At 50.4% G+C, this 12,925-nt stretch overlaps 1 protein-coding gene and 2 pseudogenes across 1 annotated transcript in view; 2 read left to right on the forward strand and 1 right to left on the reverse strand.

The window, feature by feature from the left end:
• LOC144124197 (uncharacterized) overlaps window positions 1-12,925 on the reverse strand; it is a 53,718-nt gene that overhangs the window by 20,700 nt on the left and 20,093 nt on the right. Inside the window, exons 8-9 of the mRNA XM_077656848.1 lie at window positions 12,491-12,550; window positions 11,028-11,263 (exon numbers count right to left, since the gene is read on the reverse strand). Coding sequence (XP_077512974.1) covers window positions 11,028-11,263; window positions 12,491-12,550 — 296 coding nt within the window. The remainder of the gene's footprint in view (window positions 1-11,027; window positions 11,264-12,490; window positions 12,551-12,925) is intronic.
• Window positions 1,009-2,864, forward strand: LOC144126385 (uncharacterized; annotated as a pseudogene).
• LOC144122815 (uncharacterized) lies at window positions 3,050-6,659 on the forward strand (annotated as a pseudogene).

The raw sequence follows: 12,925 nt of genomic DNA on the forward strand, positions 1-12,925 counted from the left end.
CAGCACCCTGGTGTTTTACGTTGCACCTCCACTAAAATTCTACAGCCGCATAAGGGATTCAGTCCGGCAGCGTCGTGCTCCGCGGCCCAAGGCCACAACCACTGATCCGTCGCAAGGGATCTTTAGAGTTCTGTATCAATGATCCTGTTCAGTGCGAGCACTTTGGTAAGAAATTGACCTGACATAACATGAAGGAAGCAAATAGCCATCGAAACAAAGGAGCATTGGAAAAGTTTTTTAGTTATCCGTTTTCATGAATGGGTAATTAAGTTTACTTTTATCTTTCAATATAATTGATAAGAAAGCAGAAGAAAAACAGCCACATGCCACCGATTGGATCCGCCCCCAAGGCCTCCGAATTTCGCGTCCAGATAATCCTCACCTGTTAAATGAACAGTTTTGATGAATTATAATCGCCTCTTTAAGTTTTGAAATATGGCTTCAGATTTCTCACTGTTGTTTGTTACTGCACCTGAATAATCTTTGAGCAACAATCCCAACCATTCCTGATGAATAAAAGTCATAATGTTAAAAAATAACCCGGAGAAGGTTTATGTTCGTTCCCCTGTATTTTGTGCATCGCGGCGGACGCCTTACCCCATTGACAGATCAACACGGGAGGCGAGTTATTCGTCTGCTCGTCAAACGCGATCAGATCGTTCTTAAGGGATCGTGATCACGCGCGAGAGTTTTTACGGAGCTCAGGCGACCGCTGAGGTGAGCAGACGTGTTCACATCGGCTCTGTCATTGCTAACCAATTACGCAGTGCTAATTACCTCGAAACAAAGTTTTCCTTGCACCAATGTGTCCGTGAAGGCGAGCGGCATCGACCGATACCAGCTGACCCTAGAGGTGCGTTTTTCTTTGCCAAATTTTGTGACTTTTCCTACCGCCGCCGTATGAAGGAGTGCTAAGCCTAGGCTTGTCCCGCGGACGCTAGGCCCAACACCGTCGCACCGGTCGCCGCCTGCCGTACTCCTCGGCGGCGGCCGCTCGTCAGCTACGAGATGGAGGCGTCCGCTACGACAGCAATGATCGTGGACAACCAAATGTGCGTTCAATTTCAAGGAAAAGAGATATCACCAGAGGAATACCACAACGACGCCGGGTGGACGCTCGCGGGGGAACGCATGTCGAGGCTGCGCCAGCGGACCCCAGACAGCGGCAAGCCCGACGGACACGGCGGGAGTCAAATAAACCCGAAATCGAAATTCAACAAGAACGTCTGAGACTCGGCCATCAAGGCAGCACGCATGCCAGCCATGCCACTGGAAGAGAGCAAGATAGTCGTCAGACCCAGAGGGGGACTGGACATCGTAAAGACCGGCACCACCACCGTCGCTGCGGCCATACTCGCCGCGGCAAAGATCATGAGCGAGGAAAGCGCCGCGGACACCATCTGCCCCAACACGCAACAGAACATCATGGTCGTCAGTACACCGAACGAAGACAACGCGGCAAGGTACGCTAAATAATAATAACAATAATAATAATTGGTTTTCTGGGGAAAGGAAATGGCGCAGTATCTGTCTCATATATCGTTGGACACCTGAACCGCGCCGTAAGGGAAGGGATAAAGGAGGGCGTGAAAGAAGAAAGGAAGAAAGAGGTGCCGTAGTGGAGGGCTCCGGAATAATTTCGACCACCTGGGGATCTTTAACGTGCACTGACATCGCACAGCACACGGGCGCCTTAGCGTTTTTCCTCCATAAAAACGCAGCCGCCGCGGTCGGGTTCGAACCCGGGAACTCCGGATCAGTAGTCGAGCGCCCTAACCACTGAGCCACCGCGGCGGGGCATACGCTAAAATCCAGGAAATGTATATTCAAGGCAAACCCTACGAGGTCAGCGCATATCGCACGGCTCCTCACGACACCGTAAAGGGCGTCATCAGAGGCATCCCCATCGACGCGAGCACCGCCGAGCTAGATAGGAACATCGTCAACGAGAGAAACCCGCTAGCAGTGGGCACAAAGAGGATCGGCAGCATGACCACCGTTATCGTGGTGTTCCAGGGACCCAAGGTACCGAACTTCGTCCGATACGGAGTCACCCTGATACCGTGTCGTCTCTACAGAAAACAGATCGACGTTTGCCAGCAGTGCGGCTGAGTGGGACACCGAAAGGACGTGTGCCCGACCCCCACAATCAAGATGTGCCTGGCCTGCGGACTCGCCAACCCCAAAGAAGACCATCGCTGTACCCCAAGATGTAAGTTTGCGGGGACGAACACGCGACCGGAGACCGAACGTGAAAGGCGAAATACAAGATTCTCTACGTAGTGCGCAAGCGTCAATGGGAGCGCCGACAGGCCGAACTCAAGCTGCTGTCGGAGAGCGATTTCCCGCCACTCGACAAGCCGCCAGCTGCGGGAAAGTCAAGGACTACATCAGAGAACCGCGCGCCAAAATCCAGAGTCAGCAGCTGCTGCAAGAGAAGCCTCCGTAGGAAAAGGTCATCACGTGAGCGAGTCAGCTGGGTCGACGACGCAGCTAAAGGGAACAATATAAGGAACGCGGAGAAAATCACCGAAGCCATGAAGAAAGACGATATAAACAAGGCGCGAGAAGCCAACGAGACCTTAAGACAAGAGAACGCGGCGTTGCGAATGACCATCAACAGCCTCACGAGAGAGATCGCCGAGATCCGTAAGTTGCTGCTATGCAACAACGAGCCTCTACAGAGACCCACGCCAAGCACAAGCAAGACCGACGAAACAACCATGAACACCCAGGAGATAGCCGTAGAGGAACCAGCACCGAAGAAGCGAGCCGTCGATTCCACGTGCAAGCAAACAGAAAACGATCGAATCGACAACCCCGAGGCCAAATTCGAAGCGACATTCACCAAACTCGAACAATAATTCACGGCGAACATCGCAGCAGTGACAGCAATGAAACAAACAATAGAGACCTACCAAGCCGAGTACACGAACAGATTCGCCTACACCGAAAGGACCCTACAGCCGATTGTGAGCCACCCGACGTTTGCGCCCCTCTTCCCGCAACATCCACCCAACCAGGGAACCACGTACACACCAACTTAATCATGGCCGCCAACGCAACAACAGCAGCAGGCTTAACAGCGTGGCAGTGGAACTGTCGTGGCCTCGGAAGGAAGAAGGCAGTCATCCAACAGCGCATCGCACATGCCGCGCGCAAGCCGGACGTGATCCTATTACAAGAAACACTCACCGACGCACCGTCCCTCCCCAGCTACAGAGTGCACAAGGGCCAGCCTGACGAGAGAGGCCTGTGCACCCTGGTCAGAAAGGGACACACGTTCGTTGAGCACGAGCTGCAAAGCAATATCAAGATCGAGCACACACTCACCGAAATCATCCCGGGAAAGAAGAGAAAAGGAAGCATATTTCTACTCAACATCTACAGCAACCCATCACAGAGAAAACAGATTCAAAACAATACTGCACAGAGCCAGCACCGCAGCAGGCCGCAACACACTGATCGTGTGCGGCCACTTCAACGCGATGAACCCAGCCTGGGGCTACAAAAAGTACACAACAAAGGGCCGCGACCTGTACCAAGACGCCATGGAACTCGACTTCACCCTCATCACGGAACCGACGCATCCGACGAGAATCGGTAACTCTGCGTCCCGGGACACCACTCCGGACCTCACGTTCGTCAAGAATGACGTCCGGGGCGCGATCACCTGGAGAAACACGGGAACTGACCTCGGCAGCGACCACACCATCGTGGAAATCATCATACCGGTACACAACGACACCAGCATCAAAACACACAGTTGGATAGACTGGGATGACTTCCGAGACGCCAGACGCCAGACGCTGATGACGAGATCGAAGACAGAGTCGTGGACGGCCCAACTCACCAAGAGCGTACGCGACGCGACCTAAGAAATTGAAACGGACGCGGCGATTGATAAAGTAGACAGCCGGCTAGCGCATCTCATCGAAGCCAAGCAGTCGATACTCAGTCGCTGGAAGAAACAACGGCTTAACCGCAGACTCAGAAAGAAGGTGGCGGAGGTCAACCAAGCGATCGAGGAGCACTGCCGCGCGCTATGCACGCAACAGTGGATCGAGATCTGCAACGCGGCAGACGGGCAGATGCATAGCGGGAAGACGTGGAACCTGCTGCGGCACCTGCTCGACAAAACCAAGACCAAGTCGCATCAAAGGGACAGACTCGCCAAGCTCATACATCGGGCGGTCTCTGTACACGGCGCCGACGAAGTCACCAGGCGCATCAATGACAAATACCTGCCCCCTACACCCACCGAACAACACGCGCCCTACGGCGGCCTACCCAACGCGAAGCTCGATCGTGACATGGACGTCGAGGAGATCTGCGCGGCCCTGCACGACCTCAACAGCCGGTCGGCAGCTGGCCGGACCTCGTAACGAACAAGGCGCTCAAGAACCTCAACGACGGCTCGATTGAGAACCTCGCAAAATACTTCAACAAGTGCTGGAGAGCGGCCGCGCTACCAAAGCAGTGGAAGACTGCCAAGACTATCCTGATACCCAAGCCGGGGAAGCCACCGGACACGGACAACCTCCGGCTCATCTCGCTCACGTCCTGCGTGGGCAAGGTGCTGTATAGCACGGCCTGCTGAACAGGTGGCAAGACTACCTGGAACGAGAAGACCTGTACCCGGCCACGGTGATCGGCTTCAGACAGCACGTAAGCACGCAGGACGCGATGCTGCAGCTCAAATACCAAATCATATACGATGGGGGCAGCGCCCGCGACAACAAGGCAACCCTGGGGCTCGACCTACAGAGCGCCTTCGATAATGTGAAACACTCGGCGATTCTGTCCCAAGTCTCTAAGCTCAACACAGGCGAAAGATCCTACAATTATATCAAGGACTTCCTCACGGACAGGACCGCCGAGCTACGAGCAGGCGACCTACAAACGCAAGAGAAGAAGCTCGGGAGCACCGGCACACCACAGGGATCGGTCATTCCGCCGATGCTGTTCAACCTGGTAATGATCGGAGTGGCCGAGAAGCTCGCGGACATCGAAGACGTCAGGCACACCATCTACGCGGACGATATCACACTGTGGGTGACCGGCGGCAGAGACGCCCACATCGAGGGCGCGCTGCAAGCCGCCGTCGACGCGATAGAAGACCAGCTGGAAGGCACCGGACTGATGTTCGCCGAGCAAATCGGAGCTCCTCATACTCCCACCTACCAACAATGGCAGAGGCAAGAGCAGACAACGCGAATGCGAAAAACTCAGAATCGTAACCAAATCCGGCAACGTGATTCCCGAGGTCAGCAAAATCAGGATCCTAGGCATGGTCATCGAAAAACATGGAGGAAACGGCGAAAGCATCGCCCGTCTCACGGCAAAAGCGGCCAACGCTATGCGACTCCTCAAAAGAGTCACTTCCCGGAAGGCTGGCATGAAAGAGGACAGCCTAATCAGGCTCGTCCAATCCATCATCAGCCACGTCGCGTACGTTGCAGCCTACCACAGATGGCTGCAACACAAACGCAACGAAATCAATGTAATCATCAGAAGAGCGTACAAGACGGCGCTGGGCCTGTTCGAGTCCACGAGCACGACCCGCCTCCTACAACTCGGGATGCACAACACGCTCGAAGAAATAGCCGAAGCGCAACGGACCTTTCAAATGGAGCGGCTGTCCACGACCAAAGCCGGGAGGAAGATACTGGACGACCTGGGAATAGGACACTGGAACGAGGCGGAGATGAAGCGCCCCGTCCCCGAAGAGGTCCGACGCCAGACCAGAATCGACCCAATACCCAAGAACATTAACCCCGAGTTTAACAAGGGAAGAAGAGCGGCGAGGGCCAAGGCTCTCATCGACCTGCACGCCAACGACGAGCACGCGTGGTACGTGGACGCGGCCGAATACCAACGGTACGCCTTCGCAGCGGTCGTCATAGAAGCGTCGGCCGGCGCCACGAGGACGGCAGCGAGCGTGAGAAGCGCCGGAGCGGAACAAGCGGGGGAAGTGGCCATCGCCCTGGCCATCGGCGACGCAGACTGCTACACGGTGCTGAGTGACTCGAGACCGCAACTTCGCCAACGGCCAAGTCTGCAGGGAGGCCGAGCGCGTACTACGAGCGACCAAACTGCAAGACAGAAGAGTAAGAATCAAGTGGTTTCCGGCGCACGTGGGCGACGCGTCGGAACGCAGTCAGAACCACAATGAGACGGCACACGCAGCGGCGCGAGCGCTAACCAACCGCGCCCCGGCAACACACCGTCCGACGTTGTTCGGAGCCAAGGACCGCATGACGGACTACAGCGAAATCACGAAGGGCTACCGCCTGGCTCGCAGGACTCTCCCACCCCCGCACCCGAGGCTGAGTCGAGCGGAGGCGGTACTACTGAGACAGCTCCAGACCGGATCGCTACCGAGCCCGGGACTGATGCATCGCATGTACCCCGAGACCTACCCGACCGATACCTGTAGAGTCTGCGGGAGGGAGACGGCAGATCACACGCACATCTTGTGGGACTGCATCAAAAATCCAAAGGAAGCAAGATCAAGAACAATCCCGCCGCGGCTGGAGGCAGCCGCGAGGAGCAACGACCAAGACCAACAGCAGGTCCTCGGGGCGCTCGAAAGGCAGGGACCCAGCGAGCCGGCAACGGCGAGCGGAGACCCGCGACGAGTAACGGCAACCTCGTAGACGACATAGGCCCTCGTCGAGGCGCGCAAGCGCCCAACTGCGGGCACAAATAAAGTTTGCTCCAATCCAATACGGAGCTCACGACTGTTCGAGCGCTGTGAACGCATAGTTGAAAGCTCCTAGTCGTCAGCTAAATAGAACGCGTGCGAAAGCGTTGTTTCCGATTCGTACCACTGCCGAATGCACACGGTCTACATGTGCTGCCGAGTTCCTTTCAAAGGCGGAAGTTTTACCGTTCGGAAGTTGAGTTTTCACTGTTTCTATTGCCTGCTTGGCTTAAATGGCATCAAAAAGGGGCTCTCAAAGTCGCGGTACGCTTAGGATGTTCAATGATGGTACTTCGCAGATACCCTCGAGCGAGAATTTTTTATGCGTTCGGTATAATATTTGAATTTCCGTGGCCTCCCCACCTTTCCCTCTCCTCTCGTAAATATTTGCAGCCGCAGTGACCGCCGCCATGGTAGCTGCCTGACGTCTGAAAAAGTTGGCGTGGCGAGCCAATGATAACCCTTGGCTCCTGACGTCACTTGCTCGACATGACGTTGTATGCCAGGTTTCGTGCAAAACCCCGGCATTACTGGTCGCCGCGCCGTGCGAAAGCGGGAATTTTTGAATATGTAGTGTAAATATCTACTTTGCTTCTGAGGTCTCCTGCGTGGCATGGACGCTCGGTGGCCTGTACTCCCCATAAAGCAAGCATTTTATAGCCAAGCCCGAGCACCATCTTCAGCGACCCTTTAAGACCGGCAGCAGTACCAAATGGCCTCAAATCAAGCTATCGAAGCCTAGAGAGCCCTAAAGAATACATTCATGTAATATTTGTATCTGGCTACTAGTCGGTGTCCATCTGGCTAAAGAACAAGATTTACTTGTTCCCCTGGAGCATTCAGCCGGAATTCAGCTGGTGGTAAATTAGTAACGAACATAGGCAGTAACCGTACCCGAACTCTAGGACGCAAGGCCATTAATGTGCATGCGCCGACATTCGTCTGCAGCTGCCGCAGACGACTGCCAGTGTTCTCCATAAGTACCATGACTGAAGCTTTAGTCGTCGCCGTCGTTTAAACGGTTACCTTGATCTTGTTATCGCATGGAAAGGAAAACAGAAATTGACATTAGCATAGTTTTCGCCACGAAATAAGATCAATATTGGTTTGGATATCGTATAGTTAAAGACAGACTAAAAGCGCAATGCCGCCAGAAGTAGCGGAATCGTGTCAGTAGCAGTTAAAACGTGAGATAAGGGTTCACAGAGTACAACCTTTGTGAGTAAAGTTCCGAGATCGATGCCATTAAAATAAATGCGATTAACATTGACATTTTTACAGCACCCCTTCAAGTTGTCTTCCTTGCAGTCTATACACAGCTTCCAACGCTTCTTGAGGTTTTGGAAACAGTTGGAAAACGCTTTTTTTGGCAGGGTCGTCACCTCCTTTGCGTGGCTTCTTGAATGGCCTCCACGCTCCCCATCCAGCGACCTTTAAGGGCTCTCTTCACACGAGGAAACAGAAAAAATTGCATGGGGAGAGGGCAGGAAATTATGGCGAATGAAAAAGTACAGTAATGCTGTGCTTGGCGAGAAATTTTGTCACGCTGGGAGCAGTGTGCGGCCTTGCGTTATCGTGGAGAAGGCTCCATTGTCCAGATGCCCATAAGTCATGGTGACGGCGTCGCAGTGCATCATGCATGTGTTGGAGCACGCGGATATAAAACTCCTGATTCACCATCTGTCCTTCTGCCTCGTGGGACGAACTCGTGGTGTACTACACTTCTGGCAACGAAAAAAAACTATCAGCATCGTCTTTTTTTTCGTCTTCTGTCGCCGCACCTTTCTCGACGCCGGAAAGCTTGTGGACCGCCATTCGGCGCTCTTCCTCTTTGTTTGAGAATCACTTTGAAAACACCATGTTTTGTCTTTAGCAATGAGGCTGTCGATGAATTCAACATTCTTCTCTGCTTCAGAGAGCAAATCAACGCTGTTTGCTCGCGTGTCCTTTTCCTGTGTGAGGGAGTGCGGCGCTAGTATGGCATTCAGCTTTCGTTTCCCTGTGTTCTCATGCGAAATTTGGTGGCATGTTATCTTACTAATGTCGAGAGCATCTGATAGAATGCGGACTGTAATGGTGAGGTCTTTCTGTACGATTTCCTTCATCCGAGCCACGTTGTTTTCATACCGTGAGGTTGAATGGCGCCCCTGCCTTGTGTCGCCATCCATCGACATTCTATTCGAAACGAGCCTCCTGTGCCAGTCGAAAACTCGCGCGCACGATAATTTCTCTTTGCCGTAAGCGTCACGAAGGAGATCATACGTCTGTGTGGCTGTCTTGCGAATCTTCACACAGAATTTTTTGTTTAAACGCATTTCGAGGTGGACGTCAATCTCTCCACATTTACTCACACTAGAATGCGCAAACAACCATTGACAACGTATTTTTCTACATGTAGTGCCGTCTATCGGCTGCCCCAGCAATTACCATAAAAAGCTCAGGTCATCCTTAAAAGACGGCGTTTCTCATATGCAGCAACGTTTGTTTTGGGGAATCAGTTCTACAGAAAAAAATAAATCAGTCTCGAAACTTTACGGACAAAGGTTGTATGTTAGGAAGTTTTTATTGTTTCATGGCGTTTAACGTCCCAAAAAAACTCAGGTTAAGAGGGACGCCGTATAGTAATGCGCTCTGGATAATTTCGACCGCCTGGGGTTCTTTAGCGTTAACCGACATCGCACAGTACACGGGCATCTAGAATTTCACCTCTATCGAAACGCGACTGCCGCGTCCCGGATCCAACCGGCGTCTTTCGGGTCAGGAGCCGAGCGCCCTAACCACTGAGTCACCGCTGGGGCTTAGATTATGTTGAGTTTTTTTTTCGAAATCAGCCAAATAGATCTAATCGAAAACCGAGAATAATGCCTAAGTATGTTACCCGCACAAACCTTAGCGGAATCCAAGATGTTATATGATATGCTTTACATGTTAGAATAGCTCTATACCACAATGTAGCCAAAACTACGCAAATAATTTAGTTAATATCAGTATATAAACTTTGTATTTGATTCTTCTATGCCAGCCTCTGGATTTAGCCTTGCTTTGTTTAGAAAAGATTCTCTGGAATTATTTTCATTGTCTGTTTATGAAAAAGCACTTAAGAACTATGCTGCAAATACAGCAGGAAAACAATTAGAACATTCATTGCGTGCAATTACGTGCGCTGCTCTGCTTCCACATCAGTAAGTAAATGCAGATAGAAGGCTTGTGTGAGAAGCATTGACATGACAGCCTTATTTTCTAGTGCTCACACTTTGGTAGCAGAAAAGTAAATTCGCTAGAATGTGTAGGGTCTAGAACATACTTTGCATCACTGTTATATACAACATTCTGAGTTCTAGACAAATAGGAAACGCGTACAGACGGAAAACAAGAAGACAGCTAGTATTGTTTCCCGTCAGCCATTTCGCTTGCAATAATGAATTGAGAGATCCACTGCCAACTAGTCCAACTAAACACTTTCACGATAACTGCAGCAGAGCCGCATCCTTGCTTAATCGGCAACGGGGCTGATGATCCCATCGTTATCGTCATCTCGTTTCACATCTTCCCCCCGATCTCTTCGCATCGTACGCAGTCGACGAGAAGGTAGCCCGGTGGAAGGAATAAATGAAACCACGCTCAAAACAGACCCAACGAAGAAGCTCTAGCTGTTGTAGATAGCTCTTACGAGTATATTTGGCTCATTTCGATTGGTACATGAGCCGGATCTCACGCATTTTATTTGATATAGGATTTGCTAATAGGTTTTATAAACGTTACTCGGCATCTTTCGTTCTGACAGCTACTGAAAAAGTAGGATCTATAAATTAGTTGTCTATTACAAGAAAATTTTACTTATTTACTTATTTTTATGCTTCTGAAACCAGCCCATTTTGAAAAATTATCATGTCCAAGTTAGGTCTTTAATGCAAGGGACGCTTTTACTTACATTCCCAAGAAGTGTGATATGTACATTTTGTTTGTTTCCATTCTGAACAACATACATTGCTTAATGTTCCTTAGACGCAGAATATGCTTACATTATGTTCATTTGTTTTTCACCTTTATAAAATGGATGTCAGAACTGCTGCTGTAAATAATATATCGGGGCCTAGCCAAACTGTAATCAAGCATGGCTTTAGCCACGTAACCATACCAGAATTGTGTATTCGTCTGGAAGAAGTAAACTTTGATTTAATGCTCGCTCGCATTTTGTTTCCTTGATTAATATTAACTACCTAATTAGTTAATTATTTTCATTAGTTGATTGATTGATTTACGCAGACAAAGTAACGAAAATCTTTCGTGACGCTTCACAAGTGCGTACCCGCTTACTCACAGCACTGCTGGTCGAAGTGGCAGGCTTTTCAGGGGCGGTTTCCTGGTGTTGCGGATCGGTCACCTCTGGAATGCGGCTCTGAGCACCAACGGTCCCCATCTTTTCACCAGGTTTGTTACCCTGGCGTAATGGAGTCGTTGGGTTGGGCGACTCGAGAAATGCGTAGTCCAAGTCTCCTGCCCCAACATCTGTCCACCAAGGGCCGCGGACCTTGCATCCAAGGGATTGCACGGAATCTGATGGCAATGTAAAAAGAAAAGTACGCGATAAGTCTGAAGGAGTCTTGATGCTGTGTCCTGTGTTGATTAAAAACTTCAACTCATTAGCGTTGGAAAAAAGATATCGCGCTCTGGTCGGTTGCGTACGAACGTTTCGACAAGTGGACTTGTCTTTGTCCGGGCAACGAGTTTGTCACTGGCGGGGTTTAAATAGGGTCATCTTCCTAGACTACCCTATTTATATTCCGACAGGGTCATCTTGCTGGATGACCATATTTAAACCCCACCAATGATGAACGCTTTGCCCAGACGAAGGCAACTCCACTTGTCAAAAATTTGGCAAGCACCCTGAGGTTTTCTCTCCCTTCTTCACTTTGTGATTATCAAGAAACACTTGATCAAATTCTCTCTACCAAGGACTTAGATCGGTTACGTTCAGTACTACGAACTGCCCTTCACGATTCCGTGATTTATATTATATTAAAAATAGGCTTTTGTTTCAGACTTTCGTACACGTGAAGCACTATTTCGACAAAGAAAATTCAACCATCCACATTCACCATTATCGCAAGTGCTGAGTCTACTCGTAGTGAAAGGACACTCCCGGGGATCTACTGACCCGGGCGCGTTAACCGTAGCGGCCCGTTTCAAGCGACTTTAACTTCGTCCTTACTACTCCCGACACTTTATCCGCCTTCGTTCTCATGAGGCAGCATGAAAACGCCGAAGGTTGTAGCAAACCGCCATTCTCGCACCGCTGTCAACTACTTCGAGAAAATTGTGGGGGACTGCTAAACACACTGCCTGCGATTAAGCTCTGACTGTATGCTAACAGCACAAAGCGGATAATCCTCGTTTGTTGATCAGATTCCTATTATCAGACATTAGTGGTAACGAGAGTAGAGAAAACGCTACTTTTCAGTGGCGAATAACAAACCAGACTTTGCCTAAGCTAGGGGGCCTGTATTTTAGTTATATTGATATTTTTTGAAAATTACCATCGGCGGACAGACCGCATAGGTCGGGACGGGCTCCGACTGTGACGACCTACTGTTCAGACTGGAGCCTCAGATGCTCTTTGCGGTGACCGCTACGTAAGAACTGAAAATTGCTTAAGCAGATTACGACACTTCCCAGTGAGGCGCTGGAAAAATTAGGCTTGAAAAGTTAAGAATGCACCAGTTTCAAAGCAGAGCAAAGTGAAGAACAACGCTCCTTTTGGCGTTGGTGCCTGAGGCTTCCCACAGGTACTGGAGGGCCGTTCACTACTAGACATGGAGCCCCGGCTTTTCCTCGCTATGGTTTCTATAAAAATGTAGAAGAACATCTGTTAATCTTATTAAGCGCTTTAAAAAGTTAAAAGGACATCACAGGAATAGCTACGCAACCTATTAAATTCATTTAGTTCACATTCAAAAAGCCTGAAATTATATGTGCGTATGGCAGTAGATGGCAGAGAATGAAAGTGCGGAGGATGATAAAATTTTGCCTCATCGACACACTGCCGCTGTTCTGACAGCTTCTCCAAAAAATGAACAAAAAACGCATTTAACCTGCACAATAACAGTTCTGGCGAAGGAACAACAGCAGAAGTTTCCACCTAACTTCTGGCTTCTTGTTATTCATTATTAATGGCACCAGAATGAAGACCGCATGGCACCACACATTCCCTAAGCCAGC

This window comes from Amblyomma americanum, chromosome 3 (assembly GCF_052857255.1).
Source record: "Amblyomma americanum isolate KBUSLIRL-KWMA chromosome 3, ASM5285725v1, whole genome shotgun sequence".
Lineage (NCBI taxonomy): Eukaryota > Metazoa > Arthropoda > Arachnida > Ixodida > Ixodidae > Amblyomma > Amblyomma americanum.